The sequence below is a fragment of the Elgaria multicarinata genome, chromosome 6, assembly GCF_023053635.1.
Source record: "Elgaria multicarinata webbii isolate HBS135686 ecotype San Diego chromosome 6, rElgMul1.1.pri, whole genome shotgun sequence".
Classification (NCBI taxonomy): Eukaryota; Metazoa; Chordata; class Lepidosauria; order Squamata; family Anguidae; genus Elgaria; species Elgaria multicarinata.
In genome coordinates this window covers 110,544,263-110,571,011 of record NC_086176.1, presented here as the reverse complement: position 1 = coordinate 110,571,011, position 26,749 = coordinate 110,544,263, and the positions used below count along the sequence as shown (strand labels likewise).

Below are 26,749 nucleotides of genomic sequence, written 5' to 3'. Positions count from 1 at the left end.
ATGGACCCTTGGTCTGATCCAGCAGGGCTCTTCTTATGTTCTTATGGGCCAAACCATTGGTCCATCTACCCAGTATTGTCAATATTGAGAGCCAAAGATTACACTAGCTGCATAGCTTGTAGCTGTGGCTTAGCTTTTTCTTTATTCTAGTGTAAGCATGTGTGGCCTCAGTTTGGATTGGGACCACCACGTACCTCCCCAAGCACTATTTGCTTCTTGAAATCACCCCATCAACAAATGAAGGGAGGGGGTTAACGAGACCTATATAGCGACCTATCTAGCGGGTCGCTCTTTCAGCGTGTTGGCTAATGGCAGCTTGTCTTCTTCTTTTCCCCTTTCAGTAGGGGTTCCGCAAGGCTCGGTGCTTGGTCCGCTGTTGTTTTCTTTATACATGTTGCCCTTGGGTAATCTTATTCAATCTCACGGTCTCCAATATTATCTGTATGCCGATGATACACAATTATATCTTTCATCTCCGGATCTTTCTCCAGATGTTCACGATCGTATCTCGGCATGTCTTTCAGATATCTCAGCTTGGTTGCTTCATCGTCGTTTGAAACTTAATATGGCAAAGACTGAATTGCTTGTTTTTCGTCCTAAACCTTCTCCTCATCTCTCAGTCTCTCTTACTGTCAATGATGCTACACTTACTCTGGTCAAGGAAGCTCGTAGTCTTGGCTTTATATTTGATTCCTCGCTCTCCTTTATTCCTCATATTGAGGCAGTAGCTAAATCCTGTCGTTTTTTCCTGTGTAATATTGCCAGGATTCGATCATTTTTGTCTGTCTCTTCTGCCAAGACTCTTGTTCATGCATTGGTTATTTCTCAGTTGGACTACTGCAACCTTCTTCTCACTGGCCTTCCTTCTTCTCACATCAGTTCGTTGGTTTCTGTTTACCACTCTGCTGCTAAGATCATCTTCTTGGCTCGCCGCTCTGACCATGTAACTCCACTTCTGAAATCTCTTCATTGGCTTCCAATTCACTCCAGAATCCAATATAAACTTCTCCGGTTGACCTTCAAAGCTTTTCACTGTCTAGCTCTTTCCTATCTTTCCTCTCTCATCTCACACTATTGCCCCGCTCGTGCTCTTCACTCCTCTAATGCCATGTTTCTCACCCGCCCAAGGGTCTCTACTTCCCTTGCTCGGCTTCGTCCATTTTCTTCTGCTGCCCCTTACGCCTGGAACGCTCTTCCAGAACATTTGAGAACTACAAGTTCAATCACAGCTTTTAAAGCTCAGCTAAAAACTTTTCTTTTTTCTAAAGCTTTTAAAACTTGATTTTGTTCTGACTTTTATACTGTTAGTTTTACTCTACCCTGTGCCTGTTTGGTGCATTCTCTTCCCCTTCTTATTGTTTTATTATGATTTTATTAGAATGTAAGCCTATGCGGCAGGGTTTTGCTATTTTATTGTTTTACTCTGTACAGCACCATGTACATTGATGGTGCTATATAAATAAATAAATAAATAATGATAATAATAATAATAGAGAGGAAAAAGTCTCCATTCATGCCAATGGAGACTTCTTTTTTACCCACCCCCCTCATGTGTGGGGTGGGAATTTCAGAAAGCAAATGGAGTGTGGGGAAGGTTAATCCTCCCTCCCACTGTCCCTGTTTTTTTAAATTAAAATTTATCCAAAGTTGCAAAGTTCTCCATAGTTGGGACAAAAATACTTTTAGATTTAAAACATTCAAATGAGGGAGAAAGCTAGACAGATCTGCCCCTCCCAGGTAAGAAATCACAAGTGTTTTGATTGTGACTGTTCCTCCCTCATAAGTTTGAGCTGAATGTCTACCAGTTCCTCTGCCTCAGCAACAGCATGACGCACACATCTTCCAACGCATCCAAGGGATTTAGAGGGAAGCCAAGAAGTGTTTTAGTCTTGGTTAGTGAGAATTCCCAAAGAGTTCTACACATCCCTAGGCTATTCCCAGGTTGCTCTTAAAGCAAAAAATGTTGAGTTGTCTCCTCCGGCAGAATATCTGAGGAAGCCAAATAAAACATCTACTGAAATTTCTCAGTGCAGTTTTGCATTTCCCGAAGGACTTGCTTCTTCGACAGACACTCTGCACAACCGGTTCCATCATAGGTTGCATAGTGCGTCAACCAAACTCAGAGCACTGAGTTGTTTAGGGGATAAACAATCCAGCAGTTAACCCAACAATAAGACCTGGGTTAATCGCTGGGTTGTTTAGACTCTAAATGCCCTCTGGGTTGTTTAGCCCCCTTTCCTTAGCAACCCTGGCCAGATCTACACTACTGCTTTAAAGCGCTTTATAACAGTTTTATAGTGCTTTAAAGCAGTTAAAGCGCTTTATAACTGTTATAAAGTGCTTTAAAGCAGTAGTGTAGATCCAGCCCATGATTGGCTCCATTGTAGGTTACTTGGCATGTCATCTGAACTCAGAGCACTGGGTTGTTTATAGACTAAACAACCCAGTGCTCTGATTTCAGACCCATGCCAGTCGTGGGTTGCTAAGGAAAAGTGGCAGTGGCGGGCGCACTACAGGCAGGTCTGTTTAACCCACAGGCCGTTGTGTCATGCGAACCAGGTCATTGTCTTAACTTTCAGCTGTGGCACAATCTGCAGGTAAAAAAATCTGACCTGGGTTCTTCTAGAACTGGAAGCTACAAAACTTGAACATACCTCCAATGTCGCTAGTTTTAACCTGAACGGTGTATGTTGTGTATTCCATCATCTGCTCTCCGTTGATCACTGCCGGCATCTCCCACTCCAGCGTGAGATTGTCGCCCCACTGCGTTGAGAGCCAGTCATTGTATGTGAACGTGGTCACCTCTTGATTAGTCAGATTCCTCATGATGATCTAGAATGAATCAAAGCAATGGAAGGGACTCTAGGTGAGATTTATATGCTGGCACGTTCGTAGCCCTAAAAGAAAGCACACTCTATTGGGGGATCCTTGTACCTGGGACAGCCAGGTGATCAAATGATCTACAGGATCAGCACGTGTATTTATGTACTTATTTACAGTATATGCCGATATTCAGGGTTCTCTGGTAGCAAGAATGGAAAACCATAAAAAGTAATAAAATACGGACGTAAAGTCTAAAACAGCATAAAACCAGGAACAGCATAAAACAGAAGTTAGGATTAGTGCAAAGCATTGGGCAGAGGAATCCTATGCTCTGGGAGAGGCTGAGATGATGATGATGATGATGATGATGATGATGATGGTGATAATTTATTTCTTACCCGCCTCTCCCTCCGGATCGAGGCAAGGAACAACATTGAATACAAAAAATATAAAATACATAAAACTGATTAACCAATATCTTATTAAAATCTCAAAATCTTTTAAGACATCTTAAAATTTGACTGGGTAGGGATAACAAAATCCTCTGGTCTTTCTTGCCCTGCCCCCATTCTCACTAGCATCACCAGTTACCTAGGGAGGTTGTGGACTCTCCCACACTAGAGGCCTTCAAGAGGCAGCTGGACAACCATCTGTCAGGGATGCTTTAGGGTGGATTCCTGCATTGAGCAGGGGGTTGGACTCGATGGCCTTGTAGGCCCCTTCCAACTCTACGTTTCTATGATTCTCTGCTAGATGGGCTTAAAACCCCAACTAGAGGGGAAAAGGATAAAAGGAGGTTGGAGAGGTGAATATTGCTGCCATTGCTCCTCCCATTCTGGCAGCAGCAGCCTGGCAGGGCATAGAATCCTTGGAAATTTCAGAGATAAGAGGTTTCCATCAACCCAATGTGCCCTAAAAAGCAATAAACGGTTTTAAGCCTGGGGAAATAAACAGGTCTTCATCTGACACTGAAAGTACCACAAGGTAGGCACAGAGCAAGCGTCTGTGGGGAGGCCATTTCACAACCAGGGTGCCACCACTGAAAAGGCCCGACCTTAAGGACAGATAGCCTACCAAAGAACCGTGTGCATGGGCATGGAATGTGGCAGGAAAGTGTATAAGCAGGGCTGGCCATGAAGTTTATGCCTAAAGCAAAGAACAAAATAGTGTAGCGTGACCATATGGAAAGGAGGACAGGGCTCCTGTATCTTTAACAGTTTCGTAGAAAAGGGAATTTCAGCAGGTGTCGTTTGTATGCATGCAGCACCTGGTGAAATTTTCTTTCCATCACAATAGTTAAAGCTGCAGGAGCCCTGCCCTCTTGACCAGATACAAAAGAGGGCAGGGCTCCTGCAGCTTTAACTGATGGGTAGAAGAAGGAATTTCACAAGGTGCTGGATGCATACAAATGACGCCTGCAGAAATTCCTTTTACTATAAAATTGTTAAAGATACAGGAGCTCTGTCCTCCTTTCCATATACCCTATTTCTTCGATTCTAAGACACACTTTTTCCCCCATATAAACTTCTCTAAAAATGGGGTGCGTCTTAGAATCGTGGGTATGTCTTAGGGTGTTTTTTTTCTGTTGGTGGTACTGAAATTAGTGTGCGTCTTACAATCGATGGCGCCTTACAATCGAAGAAATACGGTAGTAACCCTAAAATAGTGCCCCCTCCCCCATTCTGTGTACAAAAGTAAACTGGACTGGCAGTTGAAACTTTCTTCAATGCTAGTGATGGAACAACGTCCTGAGGCTTTACAGAGTGCAGGGCAGGCTGCATGACGTAAAGGCATTTCCTCCAACACCTTGCTGCAGTGGGCCTGGATCTGCTGCCTGAAGCAACCATCTCATTCTGCCTTATGGTAGAGCCGGCCCTGTGTATAAGGCACACAACAAAAAGGACATTTTTACAGAGGAAGCTGTCAGACCAAGGAGAGTTTTCCGTCTGGAAAGGAGGGAGATGCTGACCTGGTAACCAGGCCCCGATTCTCAGGCCATTCTCCCCACAGCTACCAAGTAAGGAGGTGAGGCTCGTAGGCATGGCAACGTGCTAGTCTACCATTTTAATTCCATTCCACTGCAAACTGAGATATTTGTCTAAGTTAGGGTGACCATATGGAAAGGAGGACAGGTCTCCTGTATCTTTAACAGTTGTATAGAAAAGGGAATTTCAGCAGGTGCCATGTGAAATTCCCTCTTCATCACCACAGTTAAAGCTGCAGGAGCCCTGCCCTCTTTTGTATATGGTCACTCTAGTATCGCTAATGCAGCTTTAACTGTGGTGATGAAGAGGGAATTTCACCAGGTGCTGCATGCATACAAATGACACCTGCTGAAATTCCCCTTTCAACACAACTGTTAAAGATACAGGAGCCCGGCCCTCCTTTTCATATGGTCACCCTATCTAAGTACAACCTCATAATTGATACAATCCACTCATTTTTAATTGGTCTCCCTGATGAGCTGTTTATAAAAGAAAAGGGATTAAAAATAATCTTCGATTGTCATTTTGCTGGAACAGGAAAAACTCAGAATGTGACGTGCAACAAATCTAAACAGCAACAAATGGTTAATTACAGGGCTGATGGCTTAATTTGCCTTCTCATCTTGTCTACTTAGCACTGACAGTGTACCATCTGTCTGACATTCTAGCTCTGCCCCCACAAGTTCTCCCGTATGTTGCTTCTTATATACGCCACCGAGAGAAATTGAGGTGAGCTCGGATCAGTTTTCACATCACGCTGACGCCCCATTGGAAACCTACGGAGATACATTTCGGAGTGTGTTATTGCTCCGTGATACTCGAGGGGGTGCATTACAAGAATACCCATGGCTGTATGCGCTGCAAAAGCAGCAACAGGAGAAATCAACTTTCAGCACCGAGCGAAACCACATTCCATCATGGGAAGGGTGGGATATTGCAACCTGTAAACGTTACGCACTTCCGAAAAATGCATGTAAAGTGGATTAGTTTGCACACTTTGTAGTTTATATTGTTAACAAGCCTATTTTGCATAACTTATTCTGCTTCTGACAGTGGTGGGGAAGGGGATATGGCATAGGGTGACCACATGGAAAGGAGGACAGGGCTCCTGTATCTTTAATTATTTTGTAGAAAAGGGAATTTCAGCAGGTGTTCTTTGTATGCATCCAGCACCTGGAGAAATTCCCTCTTCATCACTACTATTAAAGCTGCAGGTGCCCTGCCCTCTTTTATATCTGGTCACTCTAGTATAGCTCCTGCAGCTTTAAATATGTTTAGGCTGTAAACTTGTGGTGAGTAACACTCCAGACACTCTTGGCTTAACACAACAGCTTACTAGTGAACTAAAACAAGCAACTTACAACCAAAGGGTTAGGGTTAAAGCTGCAGGAGCCCTGCCCTCCTTTGTATCTGATCAAGAGGGCAGGGCTCCTGCAGCTGTTGTGATGAAGAGGGAATTTCATCTGGTGCTGCATGCATGCAAATGACATCTGCTGAAATTCCCTTTTCTATACAACTTTTAAAGATACAGGAACCCAGTCCTCCTTTCCATAGGGTCACGAGAGCTGGCTTGCCAATGTCTAGTTTTTATATCAGAAGTGACCAAGACCCATGAGTATAGTCAGAGGAGGGGAATGAGTTCAGCTCCCCTTATTGGATGTATACCTTTTCTTCTGAAAGTAACACACACACTTCCCATCAAGCTAACATCCCAATATGGAACAGAGCCCCTGAACATATTGTAGAGTAAAACTGAAGAGAAAGACATAGCTGCTAGAATTAACGTAATGTCTGTTTTGGCCCCCATGTGTGGTACTGCTCCTTCCTCATAGTTCTCACCTACTAGTCTAGTGAAGATCCTAGCTCCTCCACCACTACGCCTCCACTCCCACCCTAGTTCCCCATGAAATTTTGCTGCTCACTGCAACATTCAGACTTCATCATTGGCTGCAGGCTCTGCAGCATTTCTAACAGCAGGGGTTTTCTTTCCTTTCTTCTTCTTTTACTTCTATTTTGCCCAGAAAGCTACGGCAAGCCCTCGAGATCAAGGAATGCAACTATCAGAATCCAAAACTTTGCATATACATAGCCCAGTCATTTTACTGTTTGATTTTCAAACAGCTGTGCGACTTAATTATATATATATATTTAATAAAATAGAAAAGGGAGGTAGCAGAGAGAAATTGAATATTTGGCTCAGCAATGGAGAAGGGAGGAGAGATACATTCCGTGACAGCCTAAATATATATATATATATATATATATATATATATATATATCTGAAGAAAGAACACCCGAACTTCCTTGGAATTGTCCTTCCAAGAATCATGCATTCAAGAATGGTCATCCAGCACTTGCGAATATGTAATATTTACTCTAAAAGTCCAGCCACCATCTCCCCCAAGGAACTGCCGTCACAAAAGAGGATTTGTAATGTATGGCAGGTGCAGCAGCAGGGCTCCAATGTTCTTTCCTAATAAAGACTTCACAGCAGAGAGTCCATTTGGGTAAAATTATAGGTTGCTCTTGGCTTCCCTCACAGATCTCCTTGGTCTCTCCGGTTCTGCCAGGATAAGAAGTGAAAGGCTGGAGGAAGCATGATCAAAATATGCGACATTGCCAAGAACGAAGCAGGCTTTCCTCATTACTATCCCTCTTAAATCTTGGAGTGTAAATAATGACTGGAAGAAGTGGGAAAGGAGGACAGGGCTCCTGCATCTGTAACAGTCGTCTAGAAAAGGGAATTTCAGCAGGTGTCATTTGTATGCAAGCAGCACCTGGTGCAATTCCCTCTTCATCACAACAGTTAAAGCTGCAGGAGCCCTGCCCTCTTGATCAGATACAAAAGAGGGCAGGGCTCCTGCAGCTTTAACCCTAACCCTTTGGTTGTAAGTTGCTTGTTTTAGTTCACTAGTAAACTGTTGTGTTAAGCCAAGAGTGTCTGGAGTGTTACTCACCACATGTTTACAGCCTAAACATATTTAAAGCTGCAGGAGCTATACTAGAGTGACCAGATACAAAAGAGGGCAGGGCTCCTGCATCTTTGACTGATGTGATGAAGATGGCATTTCAGCAGGTGCTGCAGGCACACAAATTACACCTGCTGAAATTCCCTTTTCTATACATCTGTTAAAGATACAAGAGCCCTGTCCTCCTTTCCATGTGGTCGCCTTAACAGAAGCCCTCCAAAGAAGGAACAAACACACTTGAAATGAAGGACACACTGTTTCCGACCGTGTGTTGAAGCTGTACTTGGGTTCGGGATGTAGGTCACTGGTAGAGCCCTGCTTGTGTGGTAGAGCTCTGCTTGTGTCCAGAGACTGAAAACTCCTCAAAATCTGGAAACTCCATATGAATGTCATGGTTAATTGCAACTGATAGATTCTACCTCCATGAATTTGTCACTACATCTTGTGGCAGCACATTCCACAAATGTATTGGGTTGCATCCAGACTCAGTCATACTGTGGCCTTTGTCAGACCTACCTGGGAATCTGTGTGGGAAGAGGGGCGAGCCCGCGGTACAAGTAGCGTGGGCCGTTGCTCCAATCCAGACGTCAGACGCGATGGGCTGCAGGAAAGCCCTGTCACGTCCGCCATTTTTTTTTTGTTTAAAGGGGCTGCTGCGCAGGAACGCTTGAGCATCAATGGTAAGTATATTTTTTCTAAAAAAAAATGTCGCCACTCCCCTCTGCCCCGATCTCCTCTCCTGCCCTGATCTCTCCCCCTGCCCCGATCTCCCCCCACCCAGCTGAAATCTCTCCCCCTGCCCCGATGGGCACAGCACTCCTGAGGAGCGCTGCGCCCCGTCCACCGCTTTTCCCAACTACTTGCGAGTAATTGCGGTAGCCGGGAAAAGCGGCGGAAAGGTCTACATGCTCGCAGTCTCAGGCTCAGCCCGAGGCCGTGGGAAATACCAGCCTACAACTTGAGCCCGTTACCCCGGGGCAAGGGAGGGTTGATCCGTGCCTGAGCCTGGGATCCCCTGTGCGTCATTTGGACGCACAGGGGCGAGCCCGGGGTTCACATGCACTGAAACCAAGGGGATGTATGTTAATCATGGCTTAAAGTAAGGGCTTCTCTAAATGAGCTATTTATAGCACACTCGTTTCTGGCCATTCACAGAAGTTTCCGGGTTCATTAAACGACTCTGTAAACAACCAGGACATCTCTCCTGGCTTCCCCCGATCCTTATTCAATAGTAAAATACATCAGAGAAAAGCTGGAATAAACCCTTAATGGCATGAAACCGGCATCGTGTGAAGCTGGCATTGCGCTAGGAAGTTGGTGCGGAAGGACTTTAAATGGAGGGAGAAGAGGGCAAAATGCCTCCCTGCAACAAAGGGAGGCAGATCTGAACTCCATGTGTCTACTCAGAAGCAAGTCCCATTGTGTTCAATGGGACTTACTCCGAAGTAAGTGCGATGAAGATTGTAAACTTATAGCACAATCTTACTCAGAAGTAAGTCCTGGCTTTCATGGGGGCTACGAGGAAATAGATGAAAACAAGACTCCCCCCCTCCTTTGCACACATATCAGGGAGGGAGGGAGGTGCTCCCTCAATCCAACCAACCATGTCTGTCATTTAAAGGAGCCCCAGGATCTTCCAACTTGTCATCCCTCTCCTCCCACGTAATCCAACTCCTATCAATCATGCCAAAGAACCAGGAAGCACAACAGCCCCGGGTAAACAATGGGATTTCCCTTAATGTAGAGATGCCCTTCGACTCATTGATTTCAGTGGGTCTACTCTAAACTAGGGATAGATCAATCTGTCACTTTCAGTTTTGCTCAGATTCTCATTTTTCCAACCTCAAGTTTTGTCCTGTTTCCACATCAGTTTCCTCGTTTTAAAAATGCCCACACCAAAAATCGTACATATTTTTGTGCTCATTTCTTCTAATATATGCATTTTCGTTGCAAGCAATTTTCCCTAATAAAAAGCATTTTTGTGTGTGTTATTTCATGAATACATGCATGTTTTGACTGGAGAACTGCATTGCAATATTCAAAAAATAAGCGTGAACATTGAAGTGGAACGATGTTTCGCTTCACATATTCGTTTGGGAAGTGCAAATGACTTGAGTTTGCATTAAAATGCAAATTAAAATGCAAACTGAACCATTTCCCCCACCGCCCCCACCACTCATGTCCAAGTCTGGATCCAACCCATTATGTGTCATGAGAAGAGATACTTCCTGTCTTTCTTGAATCTACTGCCGATCTATTTCAATTTCATCCTTGACTTCTAGAATTGTGGTGATTGTGATGGTGAGTTGTGATGGCAAGTTCTCTCTACCTACTCCCTACATAATTTTATGAACTTATGTTATGTCCCGAGTTTAGTTGTCTACTTTTCTAAGGTGCTCCAAGCCCTAGATCATCATGGTTGCTCTTCTCTGCACCTTTCTAGCATATTATTATTATTATTATTATTATTATTATTATTATTATTATTATTATTATTATTATCATTTATATACCGCCCCATAGCCAAAGCTCTCTGGGTGGTTTACTAAAGTTAAAAACAGTATCCTTTCTGAGATGGGTTCAAGTGAAACTGTGCACAGCATTCCAGATATGGCTCCACCGTGAATTTATTGAAGAGGGGCCGACCAAGGGCAAGATGGATGGATGATATTCTGGAGGTGACGGACTTGACCTTGGGGGAGCTAGGGGTGGTGACAGCTGACAGAAAGCTCTGGCGTGGGCTGGTCCATGAAGTCACGAAGAGTCGGAAGCGACTGAACAAATAAACAACAAATTTCTATACAGTCCATCTTATTTCTTACCCTTACCTAATAACCCCAAATTTCTGAGTAAAAATCTAGAATGCTAGGATTCCAGTGACTCAAAAGTGCCTTTATCAATGATTCGACCAGTTGTACATGCAGTAGCAAGCACATCCTTCACACCCACAGTGTTGTTGTTGCGGTGTTACCACCCCTATGCCCCTATTCTAAGACATATGTCAAATTTCCACTACAAACTTGTATCAGTTTTACCCAGCTTCCTCCAAAGAATCCTGGGAACTGTGGTTAAGTGAGGTTACAGAGTTTTCTCTGCTTTTAGATCTATAGTGCTAGCGCCCTGACAGAATACAGTTACCTAGTTAGAGAGATTGACTACAAAGCCAGTATGTCTGTGGTAGAAATCTCCCCTAAGGCATGGGTGGGAAACCTTAGGCCCAGGGGCCAAAACTGCCCCTCCAGGCTCCAGATGGCCCCACCCTTCCCCTGGCCCCGCCCCCTTCACCGTAACTCCTGGTCATGTGGTGGCTTCCTAGCTTTTGTACTGTTCCCCTCCCCCATTCTAAAAGGTTTAAATGCCTCCCCCTAAGTCTAATTTGCTGGCAGTAAAGAGCTTGAAGGTAAAACATGCTAGTATCTGTGCGGTTCGTTTGGTCCCGCCCCTTTTTGCCTTTGGCCACACCCCCTTTGCCTTTGGTCCCAGCCATCACTGGAATGAATATGAGTCCTTCTGTGAAATTGAATCCATACCTTGGATCGAAGGACGCTCCACACCCCTGCCCTAAGACGTGCTCCCCCAAAGTCATACCTGGGCTTGAAAAACATCTTGGCAGAATACCACTATATTCAGATGACCACTATATTCAGTCTGCTCTCTGCACACACAACAACTGCCAGTATTTTGTACGCTTCCTTCAAGCATCGCATTTGGTATCTAATAGATTTCAGCATCCTTTTAATTCTGGCCCATGTGACAGAGAGAAAATATGCGGGCAGTGTTGGTGAGATGTATGAAGCCTGAAGGAAGCCTAGCAAGACTTCCCTTGGCCAGTGGGGATGAGGCTTTGATATTCTGCATAATCCACAAACCCTTCTCCAAAATTAAGTAAGAGTGCAATCCGCGTCAGCTAAGGATAGTGTGTCTCTTCTGGATGAATGCTTGGAGGCAGAAATGGACTGGATGAGGAAAAACAAACTGAAGCTGAATCCAGACAACTCGGAAGTGCTTACCGTCAAAGGTCCCAACCCGGGTTTGGAGGTATGTCAACCAGTTCTGGATAGGGTTACACTCCTCCTGAAAGACTGCATTTGCAGCTTGGAGGTGCTCCTGGATCCGTTGCTCCAAATGACAGCTCAGATAGATGCAACGGCCAGGAGTGCCTACTATCAGCTTCGGCTGATACGCCAGCTGCACCCCTTCCTAGAGATGGAAGACCTAAAGATGGTAGTGCACACACTGGTAACTTCGAGGCTTGACTTCTGCAATGCGCTCTACATAGGGCTACCTTTGTGCCTAGTCTGGAAACTTCAACTAGTGCAAAAAATGGCAGCCAGATTGGTCACCGGTACATCTAGGGGTGACCATATTACACCAGCTTTAAAATCACTACACTGGCTGCCAATTACTTTCTGAGCAAAGTATAAAGTGTTGACTATTACCTTTAAAGCCCTACATGGTTTAGGTCCAGGTTACCTGGGGGATCGCCTTCTCCCATACAATCCACCCCGCCCACTCAGGTCCTCTGGGAAGAATTTACTTCAGCCAGCAAAAACCAGATGAACAACTGTTACCCAGAGGACCTTCTCTTCTTCTGCTCCCAGACTGTGGAATGGCCTGCAGGGAGAGATCTGCCAACTCAATAGTCTTTCTGAATATAAAAAAGCAATAAAGACTGATATCTTCTGGCAGGCCTACCCGGTCAAATTTTAAGATGTCTGGCTGTTATTTTAATAAAGTTTTAGTTTTAATATGTTTTAATCAGTTTTATATATTCTATAATATTTTTGTATTCTATGTTGTTCCCCGCCTCGATCCAGATGGAGAGGTGGATGATGATGATGATGATCCTATGCATGTTTAGACAGAGAAAAATCCTACAATTCCCAGCATTCCCTAGCCAGCCAAACATGCATAGCATTGCACACTTAACTACAGTCTATGAAACTCTGCGGAAGTATCGACAGACCCCCTTACAAACAGTGGAGGGCTTCAGGAACCCGTGCACTACCTGTTCCAGAAACCAATCCGGGCGACACCCTTCGCCATCACTCCGTATCCTCATCTTCCGAAACGGCGCAATGTCCGGGATCTCCATCATGAAAGTGTCCCTTTGGCCGATCTCAAATCTGGAAAAAGGAGAAATTTGCTCAGATTTTTCTATGGCTTCGCTTCACATAGGGAAGGGATTTGAATGGTCACGTTCACATCACCCCAAAAGGAGGAGCAAAGAGGGCACGGGATCCCATCAAATTTGCATAGGCTAATTCATTTGTTTAGAAGCAAAGCAATGACTAAGATTTCAATAGGCATCGTGGCCGGTGGAGCACTAGCTGGCCATTTCTTTTTGAGCGTTCTGCTTAGCGAATTGTGCTTGTCATGAGTGAGATGCATGGGCCAGATGGCATCCTGATACAATTCCACAATAGCTGACTCTGGCAACTTCCCAGCACATACTTCGGCCAAGAGATAAACATGTTTCTTCCCCAGATGGTCCAACCAATCCTGGTACACAGTTGACACAGGGCTGGATCCAAGTTCCATATTAAAAGTTCTTTTTCATTCTGGGGTCACTGTTTGCTAAGTCAGGGCAAGCGTATGGCCTACAAGAGGGTTGTACCAAACTAAGAAACCCATGGCTTCCCCTACGCAAGGACTGAGTTGGTCAATGTTTGAAGAAGATGAGGAGGGATTGGTTGGGGTCACACTGCAGTGGGTTGGGAGGGAGTGGATTCCCACCTCCCACTTTGAGCTCCATCACACCAGTGATTTATCGCACATTCGCCATTCACGATATGTGGTTTTGCAGCACGGTAGTCACATGATGCCATCCTTGTCCTGCACTCATCTCACCCCTTCCCCACCCCCTTGTTGCATTTTATTTTGGTGCGGGGAAAGTCTGGATTGTTTTCTCCTCTCGCTTTTTCCATTGTTGGGGGCGTGTGCTAATGGAGTCTTGATGATGGACGGGGAGGGTGGGGTGGTTCTCCTCCTCCAGCACGTCATCGCTGGGATTTGTTTGTCAGTTGAATGGACTTTTCAGCGCTTTTTAGGTGTGGAGCACTAAAAAGAATGGATTTTTTAGTGCTCCACGCCCGTCAGAGTACCACAACCAATGAACTGGAGGAGGAGGAAGAAGAAGGGTGGGGTGGGGTGGAGTGGAGTGGAGTGGAAGAGCATACAAACGAAAACCCACGTAAAAGGGACCATGTGTGATGGAGCCCTTGACGCACTTATGAAAGGGTGGTAAAAAGGCACAGAGACAGACCAGGGGGGTGGGGGGAAAATAGGTGTGATGGATCTCATTGTGGGAGAGGATGCTCAGGAGCAATCAGTTCAACCACCCAGACCATTTCTCCATTCCAGAAATCATCCAGAACTTTGACAGTATCATCTGCGGAGGTGACAGGAAAATCCCTTGCGGAGGTGACGAAAATTGCTAGAAAACCCTCCGGATCCATCAGTTTCTCGATCTTAATTGGCACTTCACCCATGCAGAAGCTCCGAGTGCTGCAAGTCTAACTCCCACCACGTAGTGATGTGTCCATGACAATGGAACTCTAGTGAGTCCCATTAACTCCAGATCACCCTCTTCCCACCCTGCACAGATTATCAGACCCAGCGTGTGCCTTCCTGAGTGGGGCCAGAAGCTAACTGGGACAGTTCCGTGGTCACCATGAAGGCCATGAAGGCCCCAGCCACTCCCAACAAGGTGGCCTCAGCATGTACGTGGAAGCCCCCCAGCGCAACAATCCACAGAGACGCCAGCGTGAGCTCCCTCTGTATCCGTTCAGGCTGAACCATCTGGTATCACACTGCTCCTGCAAGCCAGCCCTTAGATCACATTGAAGGTTCATAACCATGTTGGATTCGGACCCACCCTGTTGCTCCACAGCACTGATTGAATTACACAGAGGCTACTGGCCTTAAGAGATGAGCTAAATGTTGAGCGAGGTCTTTGAGAGCTCTAATTTATATGCACACAAGAGCATAAATCTGAATCAAAGACTAATAAGAGAAAAGGGGGAGAAACAGCGCAGATGAATGGCTTGGCACAGTGCCTTCCTTGGGATATGGACTCATCCCTCAAGCAGATTTCATTGGGCAGTCTAGTTCTCACAACCACTTATCAATATTGGTGTTGCCGGGAGCTATTTTGCAGCTAATGTAATGTAAATTAAATTGCCTTATTATCTGGGACAGTTAAAAAGACGGTTCTCCCCAAGACATAGATCACCTTGTATTGTTACTTAAAGGAAGGAGAGATTTATAGTCACCCTTCTCTCCAAGTCTCAATGATTCTCACGCGGCAATATCCCTAGGTGATGTCTAGGCAGTTCCACGGAGGTGCAACTCCAGAAAGGGTACAGGATTTAAGTACTGACCGCAGAATTTCAGTTTGTTTAAGAATTGCCATCTAGCAGCCAGATATGGCAGCCCATCAGAGGGTTTGATCATCAGGTTCCTCCTGCCTGCCTAGGACTATAATAACAGGGGATTTTCAAGCATCTGGCAGTACATAGGCATGGCTGCTGGGCTGTGCTCATCTGGACAGCTCACAAGTTGGACCGGCCTGTTGGGGAGGAAGTGTGAAGCTCAGTGGCAGAGCACATGGCTTTAGATTAGTTGCAGAAATGTCCCAGGTTCTATCCCTGGTGTCTCTACTTATAAAAATATCAGGAACCAGGTAATGGGAACAACATCTCTTTGCCTGAGTGCCTGGAAAGTTGCTACCAGTCAGAGCGGGTGATACTGGGCTAGCTGGAGCAATTTATTTATTTATTTATTTATTTATTTATTTATTAATTACATTTCTATACCGCCCAATAGCCGGAGCGGTTCACAAAAATTAAAAACATTCAAGGTATAAAACAACAGTATAAAACCATACTATAAAATACAATGTAAAAGCTCAGCCAGATAAAAACAGCAGCAATGCAAAATGACATATTTAAAACACCGAGTTAAAATTTATTTATAGACTGTTAAAATGCTGGGAGAATAAAAAGGTCTTCACCTGGCGTCTAAAAGCACATAATGTAGGTGCCAAGCGAACCTCCTTGGCACTTACTACTTGGCATAATATGCTGCTGTGGTATAAGGCAGATTTCTGTGTTCCCTGGTCATTGTTTTGCTGCTTTCAGATCAGAATATCTGGGATTGAGAGATCATGTTCAAAGCCACGCAAGAAGCCACACGCTAAGGCAGGATCTAAAGCCAGGATTTCCCTGGGTCTAAGGACCAAAACAGCCATTGCTTTAAATGGGTGTCTGCAGCTGTCTCTGCTTTCATTTTTACTCTAGAGTAGGTCCAGGGGCCTGATCCAGAGAGGTCCGCCTGGCGCCTACACTGTACTCCTTTCGTTGCCAGCTGAAGACCTTTTTTATTCTCCCAGTATTTTAACACTTAATTTTAACTTAAATTTAAATTTTACCGTTCTAACTCTGTATTTTAATCTTATATCCATTTTTGTTGCGTGGTTTTATCCTGGTTGTGCTTTTTAGACTGTATTTTGTATTTGTGTTTTTAACCTGTTGGTTGTTTTATTATGGTTTTAATTTTTGTGAAGAGCCCAGAGAGCTTCGGCTATTGGGCGGTATAAAAATGTAATAAATAAATAAATAAATAAATATAAATCAATGCCCTCCTCCCCTCCCTAACTAAAGTCCTGACCTGAACTGGAGGCCTTACACCTACTCTAGAGTAAAAATGAAGACAAAAAAAAAAAAACCACACAAAGGAGGAGAATGTGGAGAAGGAGAAGGCGTAACTAGACACATGTTGAAAGTAATGTCTGTTTTGTCCCCAAGTCCCAACCCACCTATTCCCATAGAGACCCATGGACTTCCAGAGAATTGAATATGCTGTGATGTTTTCTGCCATTGAAACAACAGAATGGGTGAAGTAACAGCTACCTGTCTCCGTTTTTTTCCAGCTGCATCTCTTCTGAGCACCCGTCGGATCCAAAGAGGGTAATAAAGATACCAGCATCGGTACCGGCATATGAGATATCTCCAGTCACAACAGTCACGTTGTAGAGAATCTGGGGGGAATTGAAGTACTCCGTGATTGATTGATTCATTGATTTTGCCCACAGACTTCCCCTTGCATTCTTGGTATTGTGTGTTGTTGTTGTTTTTTAGAAAGCGACAACAAGCATGGGATGACACCATAAGCAGGAAAAAGAGGAGGAGGAGGAGGAACTCCAGATGCTGAAAGAGGATTTATTTGAAGGCTCCTCACATTTTGGAAATCCTTCCTCAAGGGCATACTTTGAACAATGATCCACCAATGCATGGGACCATCCAGTGACCTCTGAGATAAATAAATAAATCTACAAACAAATAAGAGAACAATCCTATGCTTCTCTGGCCTTGGAAGGGGCAGCCAAAGATCCACCCCCCTGCCCTGCCCCCTTGCAACCAGCACAGAAGAACCACACCTGCTGCCCTCTGAAGTTGGAAAATCAACCTTGGCAGAGGAGGAAAAGGGGGTATTCCTGTGGGTGGGGAGAAGGGGAGACCAGACAAGCTAGGATACGAGAGAACCTGAACCTCCTCCAGCCTCCTTCCCTCTCCCTCCGAAGTGACATTGCTGGATGGGCTGAAAAGTCTGTTTAGCAAAAATGGCCAAAGACAGAGGGTGAGGATGCAAAGGTCATCTCCACCACTCCTCACACCCTGGTGGCTTCAGCCTGGCAGGGCATAGGATTCTCGGAAGCCTCTGAGTTCAGATGCTTCCAAGAAGCAAGGGCTTGGTTTCCCAGTTTTTGTGCAGTTTCTTCTTCATTCTGAGAGGTCAGAATGCCTCTCCCCTAGGTCTTACTTACTGTCAGTAAATGCTTTAAGATAAAATACGCTGGTATTTTGGCTCTGCCCATCTTTGCCTTTGGCCCCGCCCACACTGGAAAGCAGCCCCTGAAAGCTTCTCCAAAATGGAATCTGGCCGTCAGACGAAAAGAAGCTGCCCACCCCTGGTCTGCATAATAATAATAAAATGTTTTAAGGCAGGGGACAGACGGACATGTTTGCTCCAAATGCTAACAGTGAAAGTAGGGACGGGCGAATGAGTGATGCTTGAGATCGCTAGGATTCTCTGAACGTCGTCTTGCCTCACTCCCGACTCCCATCCACGTTTGCAATCGTTGCTCCCTCTGCGCGAACGGGAAAATTGTGCAAATCGAGCAGTGATCAGACACAAAATCTGTGCCAGTCCCCCACCTTTCCTAATTTGCACAACTGTCCTCCGCAGACTAAAGCTGCAAAGGACACGTGCGCAAATTTGGGAAATCTGCGCAAAATCGAACTGGGGAAAGTTTCACAAACCGAACGCAAGCGCGCGTCCGGCAATTTGTGGACCTTTTCGGTGGACATGTGCTCTCGCCAGCTTATCGGCTTCAGTAGGGCATGCTCACGTGTTTTGTGAGCAAAAAAGGAATTCTAAGACATCCCTAAGCAGGAGGAGTTCCAAGGCGCCTCGATAGAACTAACCTTCAGTCCAATGTTGACGCAGTCGGCATCCAGGATGTTGAAGACGCGCGAGGTAAGTCCATCACCCATGTCTCTGGCCAGCCAGCATTTGCAGACAAAGGTGTACATGACGCCTTTGGTGGGCACAATGATGGAGACTTCACCCAAGAGCCACGAACTTTCTGGTGTGGCCCCGTCATGACCCACCTGGGGAGAGGGGGAGGTCCAGTCATAGAAAAATGCCTGTTATTGTAATTTTAACATCCTCCCACCCAACTTGTAAATCAGGAGAGGATCTGCAAGTTCTAGATCAATGCCTAAACTCAGTAATGGGCTGGATGAAGGCCAGAATGAAAAGTGGCAAGATGGAAGCCCTGTAGGTGAGTGATTCTTGAGTCTTGGAGATAGGCTCACTGCCTGTTCTGGATGGGGTTGCTCTCCTTCTAAAAGATTAGGTCTGTAGTTTGGGGGTACGCCTAGATCCATCACTGTCACTGGAGGTCAAAGTGCCTGTGGTGGCTCAGAATGCCTTTTACCAGTTTCAGCTGGTGTCAGGATCAGATTTGTTCTCCCCAGTGTGGGGAAAGAGCTTGGGGGTCAATTGGACTCAGAATCAGAATCAGAATCAGAAGAATCAGAAGAAGCAAAGGAGGAGGAGGAGGAGGAGGAGGAGGAGGAGGAGGAGGAGGAGGAGAAGAAGAAGAAGAAGAAGAAGAAGAAGAAGAAGAAGAAGAAGAAGAAGAAGAAGAAGAAGAAGAAGAAGAAGAAGAAGAAGAAGGGATTTACCAGCTAATAGAGGAAACAGGAGAGGAGATTCTCCAGGAGTCAAGGATGAATCTTCCTATGAGCTTATCAGAGAGAATGCAGATGGCTCAGAGACCATCCCTTCCTCCTGAGAACTCAGCTTCTGTCTGAGGGAGAGGGAACACGGAGTTGACGGATCGCAGAGTCCACCACAGGATCAAGTGGGCAGAGTTGAGACGAGGTGGGAGGCGGTCTGTTAGGATAGTGGCTTGCAAGAGGTTCTTCCCTAAAGACCGTCCCTAAGCTAAAGTGCCTGTTGGACTGTAGGAAACAGTCCTGTTTGAGTTGAAGGCAACTGCCTAGCTTTGTTAGCCAAATTAAGCTTCAGGAATCGCTCCTAGCATTTACACTCCCTTCATGTGTGAAGAGATGTTTATTTGTTGAATAAAGCTTCGATAATAATAATAATAATAATAATAATAATAATAATAATAATTTATTGTCTCGCATCAGCAGGAGGGCTTGGAATCATGACAGCTGGTTTGCCAATGATGGCCTCTGCTGGACAGGGATAGCTTGGCCACAGTAGTACAGGCGCTAGTAACCTCAAGGCTGGATCCCTGTCGTGGGCTGGGTCCATGGTCCCTTTAAGGGAACATCTTTTGCTTCATCCCAGGGAGAGGAAGAGGGGTTTCTTTGTGTCTGAAAAGGGACTAGCAAGCGAAATGCCAAGGCCGCGCTGGGCGAGAAGCACCTGGCATCTGATAACGCCTCCCCGGGCTGGTACTGGGGGAAAAGTAACAAGTTGCAGCTGTGCAATGTCTGGGAGCATTTCCCCTCCCTTTGGGAGAGGTGTGGGTTGCTATGGGGTTGCTATTGGTCAGGGTGGGTCTGGTGACAAGCGGGTCCCAGAAAGGGATAAAAGGCTTAGGCACCTAAGGGTCCGGTCTCTTTCCTGTGGGTGTCAGGAGTCCAGCATGTGTGTGGTGAGTCAGAGCATCCAGGCCAGGCCGGCTGGATGGCGGAGGCTCCACACGGCCGCTGAGGGAAGGAGTCCTAATTCGAGTGGCGTGAAGCCAAGTCAGAATGAGCAACAAAGGGGTTGAGTCGCAGAATTAAGTGTTTGTTTTGTTTTAGTCTAGGTTTGGGTACAATTGGGCAAGGGACCTTGCCGGAGTTACGACTGGTGGGTGGTAAAAGTGGGGGAGTGAATGTGAATTCTATTAGGCTTGAGCATGTAAAGGATGAGGATAAGGTATTAGTCCCTGCTGTTCTAAGTGTGTCATTCCTTTGTCTGCGTCCCCCCCCCAAACCTCTTACGTGTTTACCTTAATGTGTGGACCCTTATGAGAGTGTGTAGTGTGAAGAATAAAAGTGTTTGGTCCCTATTTCTGGAGTGTGGCGTGTTTCCTTGAGAACCTAGACTACAAAGGGTTAACAAGTGGCAGTAAAGGGGCGGGAGTCTGGGCTGGCTGAGTCAGACCCCGCTTCTCTGGCCAGGGAATCGTGGAGTCAAACCGAGTGATTCCACTACAATTACTACAATGTGATCTATGTGAGGCTGCCCCGGAAGCTGGAACTGGTGTAAAATGCAGCAGCTCGGCTGTTGCTGGGGGCTGCTTCTTCTCAGCCTGCAACTCCTTTGCTGAGGGAACTGCCCTGGCAGCCAATTTGCTACTTGTGAGAGTGCCTTCTCCCTTACCAACCTGCTCAGTCACTGAGATCATCAGAGGGCATGCTCCTGGTGGTTTGACGTGGACCTATGGCCTGACTGATGTCTCCTTGGGGAAGAGCCTTCAACGTGGTGGAACACCCTGGCCCTGGAGGTCAGACAGGCAGCAACACTGTGTTGCTTCCAGTGCCTCTTGAAAATAGCTCTTTTCTAGGAAGCATTCCTGAACTGACCAGGCACTGCTTAAACTGTCATTCTGCTTTTAAAAAAGTATAATTTGAATGATGTTTTAATCTTTTTATATTTTACTGTTTTACTTCCCTGGGATGTATTTCAGATATGGAGCAGTATCCAAATTTTGTAAATGAATGAATGAATATATCCACAGAACTTTGGTTATTAGGCAGTAGAGAAATGGGTTCAATGAAATGAAATGTTGATCAACCTAAAAACTTAGGTCTCCAATGCGGTGCCCATGGGCCCCAATTTGCCTGCAGACACCTCACATGGCTCCCACTAGCCTCCCAGCCCCTTCATATTTTTATTTTATTTCTTAAGATATATTTTTTTCATTTTAAAAAATGCTTTCTTAACCTGGGGGCTGCCCTCCAGTACCATCTTTCTTTGAGTTTCCTAAGAGTGTTTTGATGTTTCGGAGGTCAGACTTTCACACCATGGTCTTATACTCATACTTTTGGGCAAGCTACTTAACTTTTTGTCTCACCAGTTTGCTATCTGGGAAATGAGCATATTTTCACCAGACATGCCCACCATGGCAGCCACTTTAGGAATGGGCAAGCGCACCATGGCAGCCATTTTAGGAATGGGCAAGCCCGCTATGGCAGCCATTTTATGAATGGGCAAGCATACCATGGCAGCCATTTTAGGAATGGGCAAGCACACCATGGCAGCCATTTTAGGGGCAATTACTCGCTATCATGCTCCCACCCAATCAGGGATCACATAGGGAATTGTAGCATGGCATCACGATGCTGCCCAGCCAGTCAGATTTGCTTATGTGAGAGTGTTCCTGAGGGCAATGGAGAATGTAGGCACTGGATGGCAATTCTTCCAAAATTACTCGCTATCATGCTCCCACCCAATCAGGGATCACATAGGGAATTGTAGCATGATGTCACGATGCTACCCAGTCATATTTGGCTATGAGATGAAATCGCCTCCATCAACGAAATCACTTTTAACTGAGAAGAAGGGCAAACAATGTGAATGAAAAGGTAAGCATCGAAAAGAAGTGAGCACCAAAACAAATGAAAAAGGAAAGCGTTCAATGAAGACAAACACCTGAAAAAATATTTCACAGTTGAAAATGTTTGTAAAAAAAAAAGAAGAAGAAGCCTGTGAGCAGTTTCGGTTCGGCTGCACCAGCCAGCCCCATATTTCAGGAGCGGCTGAGTGAAGAACATCTTTCTGTAGCTCAGCAGGGTTTCTCAACCGCTCCCTGAACTGGTGCGACCCTGCTTAGCTTCAAGAGGCAGGAATCCTCTCAGCCGCACAGCGCCAGCTGAACCGCCTGACAAAGTGCTAACAGTTTAGACTTCCCTCCCAGAGTCCTGGCGTGTGTCACTGCTAAATTACTTAAGAGATTAATCTTAGGCACATTCTTATCAGCATAATTATGTATCCCAATCACTTCAAGGAAGCCTCTCCCAGTCAATCAGCCTAATGAACAATCTGTTCACGAAAACACTGGAAGGGCTGACAGTTCATCATGTTCAAAGCAAGAGTTGTACATCATTCGCAGAGGTGCAGAAAAAACCTTCCCTGTTTCAAACAAAGAAATGATTTCGCAGTCCAGTCTCAATATCTTAATAACTTCTTCTTTTTTACAGTAAACTGCTCTGTCTGAACTGACAGATCTCTTGAAAACCTCTTGCCAGCTCGCAACACTTCCCCACTCCCCACGACACACTTGATCACTTTATCTAACCATTTCAGTCATCCTTCTCATTAGGTATATTATTACCCTGCTAATACCTATACAGCTGGAGAAAATTAGAGCTAATTGCCTGTGAAACTCAGCGATCTACTATGAGATGCGTTGATGCTCACGTTTGTGTGACGGGGATAAAGGAAGTAGTATTTGGTGGATCCCATTGGTGCTGTCCCTGGTTTCCTTTTGCCTAGCCTCCCCAAGACATCCTTGAAGGCAACTGCTCTTTCATGCTAGGTCTCTTCACTGGCTGCCGATTAGTTTCCGGGCGAAGTATAAAGTCTTGGTTATCACCTTTAAAGCCCTACATGGTTTGGGTCCAGGCTACCTGCGGGATCGCCTTCTCCCATACAATCCACCCTGCACACTCAGGTCTTCTGGGAAGAATCTACTTCAGTCAGTCAAAGTTAGGTGGATGGGTATTACCCAGAGGACCTTCTCTTCTGCTGCTCCCAGACTGTTGAATGGCCTGCTGGAGGAGACACGTCAACTTAAGAGTCTATTAGCATTCAAGAAATCTATCAAGACTATCTCTTCCGGCAGGCCTATCCAGTGGAATTTTAAGATGTTTTTAGGATGTTTTTGGGATGTTTTAACAATGTATATTCTGTTTTAATTCAGTTTTATGTATTTTATGTTTACTGTTGTTCCCTGCCTCAATCAAAATGGAGAGGCGGGTAAGAAATAAAGATGATGATGATGATGATGATGATGATGATGATGATGATAATACAGGATTCAGGGGTGATAGAAACAGACGTAAAAATGTAAGAGCCCTGAAGCTGGATCAGACCAGAGTCCTCTCAAGTCCACATTCTGTTCCCAAAATGCTCAACCAGATGCCCCAAGGGAAGCCCACAAGCAGTACACCAGTGCAATAGCATGCACAGGCTCACAAGAGCATTCAGAGGCAGACGCTGGAGGCAATATATCGCCATCACGACTAGTAGCAGTGGGGGAAGGGAGCCTGCACAGAAGCCCCTCCCCAAACATCCTCCTGTACACCAGCTCCATTTCAGTCTTGTGGATGTTTAATGCAAATTTCCAACGAGTTCTAAGAGTGTGCTTAGAAGCCTCCCTGTGATCAGGAATGGGCTTAGAACCCCCCTCCCCTTCAGATCTTTGTGCTGAACGTCCCCCTCCCCACCTTAAGCCCCTCCTATGTTCAGCAGAGTGTCTGGGCTAAAGAAGTCTATTTCTGGTCACTGTCAGTTTCAGTCTGTCTCGCCCATGTCAGTTTCAGTCTATGTCTCGCCCATGTCAGTTTCAGTCTATGTCTCGCCCATGTCAGTTTCAGTCTATGTCTCGCCCATGTCAGTTTCAGTCTATGTCTCGCCCATGTCAGTTTCAGTCTATGTCTCGCCCATGTCAGTTTCAGTCTACGTCTCGCCCATGTCAGTTTTAGGCCACAGCTAGACCTAAGGTTTATCCTGGCATCATCCAGGGTTCACCCCTGCCTAAGCACTGGATCCCCTGTGAGTCACCTAGATAAACAGGTTTGACACCTGGACCATCCAGGGATAAACCTTAGGTCTAGCTATGGCCTATGACTCTCATCCATATTAGCTTTACATGCATTCATAAGTTTGCTTAGTCCAATTTCCACATCAGTCTGCATATGTGTTTTCTTTTAAAACATTTATTTATGCATGCCATTTTCCCCTAACATATATAATGTATAGGCAATCTTTCTGAATGTATGCATTTTTGTATGCATTTTTCACCAATGCACACATTTTTAGATGCAGCCTGAACTAATGTAAACGTTCCCATACAAAATGTTCCAATTACGCGCAGTTTTGTACAAAAAGTTCCGATTATATGCATTTTTGTAATACACGTTCCTTATTATATGCATTTTTGTATGCAATGTCCCCTAATGTACATATTTTTGTACACAATCCGTGAGCAGCACAAATTTTGATGAAGTGTGCAATCACATGTTTAACTAACAGTGTCCTGATCTACATATTAGTCTCCGGAAGTCTCTGCTTGGAAGGCTGGTGGGCTCCCTTTGTGGAGGGACTCCTAGGTCAGTGGTACAGCACCTGGTTTGCACACAGAAGGCCCCAGGTTCAATTCTTGGCATCTAAAATAGAGTTGGGGGAAATCCCTGTCTGAACTCATTGCAGAGCAAGTGTGGGGAAGCTGTGGCCCTCTAGTCGTTCTTGGACCGCAACTCCCAACAGCCTCAGCCAGCATAGCCAACAACATCTGGAGGGCCATACAATCCTCATGCCAGGTGTAAAGAATTACATAGTCCAAGAACATCTGGAAGGCTACCTTCCCCATGACCTCTGCCATTCCTGGTGTCAAGTCTTCAGATCAGCCTTACCCAAGCTGGCACCTTCCAGATGTTTTGGACTACAACTCCCAACATTCCCGGCCATTCGCCATGCTTGCAGAGACTGATGGAAGCTGATGTCCAAAACTCTAACTCAGTGGTAGGACACCTGGTTTGCATGCAGAAGGACCCAGGTCCAGTTGCTGGCACCTCCAAGTAAAAGGACCAGGTGGTAGCAGGAATTGGGAGACACATTTCTCTGCCTTAGACCTTGGAGAGCTGCATTTCTCTGGATTGAGAGACTCAATCCAGACAAGACGGAGGTACTGTTAGCGGGTGGTTCATCTGTCCGGCGAGGTGATGTTTGCCCTGTCCTGGACGGGGTTGCACTCCCCCTAAAGGATCAGGTCCGTAGTTTGGGGGTGCTCTTGGATCCAGAACTGTCACTTGAGGCACAGGTGAACTCAGTGGCAAAGAGCACCTTTTATCAGCTTAGGTTGATATACCAGCTGCGCCCTTATCTGGACAGAGATAGCCTAGCTACAGTGATCCATGCTCTGATAACCTCTCGCTTGGATTACTGCAATGCGTTATACGTGGGGCTGCCTTTGAAAACGGTCCGGAAGCTTCAGCTGGTACAAAATAGGGCAGCAAGGTTATTAACAGGGACTGGCCGGCGAGATCACATTACGCCAGTCCTTTTCCAGCTTCATTGGCTGCCAGTCCAAGTCCGGGCCCAATTCAAAGTGCTGGTATTGACATTTAAAGCCCTAAACGGTTTGGGGCCAGGTTATCTGAAGGAACGCCTCCTCCCGTATGTACCTACCCAGACCTTAAGATCATCTACAGGGGCCCTTCTCCGTGAGCCCCTGCCAAAGGAAGTGAGGCAGGTGGCTACTAGGAGGAGGGCTTTCTCCGCTATGGCACCCCGGTTGTGGAACGAGCTCCCCAGAGAGGTCCGCCTGGCACCTACACTGTATTGCTTTCATCACCAGCTGAAGACCTTTTTATTCACTCAGTATTTTAACACTTAATTTTAACTTAAATTTAAATTTTACTGTTTTAACTCTGTATTTCAATCTTATATCAATTTTGCTGCGTGGTTTTATCCTGGTTGCGCTTTTTATACTGTATTTCGAAATTGTGTTTTTAACCTGTTGGTTGTTTTATTGTGGTTTTAATTTTTGTGAACCGCCCAGAGAGCTTCGGCTATTGGGCGGTATGAAAATGTAATAAATAAATAAATAAATAAATACCAGCAAAAGCAGAAGCTCTACTGGGCTAGAATGACCCGTAGTCTGACTAAGGCCTTTGCCAGACGAGGGTTTAGCCCGGGCTGACGCCCGGGCTTACCCCTGTGCATCCAAATGATGCACTGGGGATCCTGGGGTCTGGCAGGGGTCAACCTTCCCTTGCCCCGGGGTAACTGGCTCCACTTGTAGCCTGGTATTTCCCGCAGTCTCGGGCTCAGCCTGAGACTGCAAGTGTGTAGCCCGTTCCGCAGCTTCTCCCAGCTTCAGCTGATTACTCATGAGAAGCCAGGAGAAGCTGGGCCCATCGGGGCAGGGCGGGAGATCGGAGATGGGGGGATCAGAGCCGGGGGGAGATCGGAGCCAGGGGGAGATCGGAGCCGGGGGGGGGGGGAGATCAGACCCGGGGGGGGGGGGAGATCGGAGCCAGGGGGAGATTGGAGCCAGGGGGAGATTGGAGCTGGGGGGAGATCGGGGGCAGGGTGGGGGGAGTGGGGAAACCTCTTTTTTTAAAAAAACAAAACAAACATTTACCTTTCTGCTGGTGCGCTTGTGTGCAAGCGGCCCTTTAAGAGAGTAAACAAAATGGCGGACGCGACGGGGTC

At 45.9% G+C, this 26,749-nt stretch overlaps 1 protein-coding gene across 1 annotated transcript in view; it reads right to left on the bottom strand.

Moving 5' to 3' along the window:
* The window catches only part of LOXHD1 (lipoxygenase homology PLAT domains 1), a 250,714-nt gene that overhangs the window by 25,274 nt on the left and 198,691 nt on the right, over positions 1-26,749 (bottom strand). Inside the window, exons 35-38 of the mRNA XM_063128805.1 lie at positions 18,265-18,450; positions 16,690-16,817; positions 12,786-12,903; positions 2,655-2,832 (exon numbers count right to left, since the gene is read on the bottom strand). Of these exons, the coding sequence (XP_062984875.1) occupies positions 2,655-2,832; positions 12,786-12,903; positions 16,690-16,817; positions 18,265-18,450 (610 nt within the window). The remainder of the gene's footprint in view (positions 1-2,654; positions 2,833-12,785; positions 12,904-16,689; positions 16,818-18,264; positions 18,451-26,749) is intronic.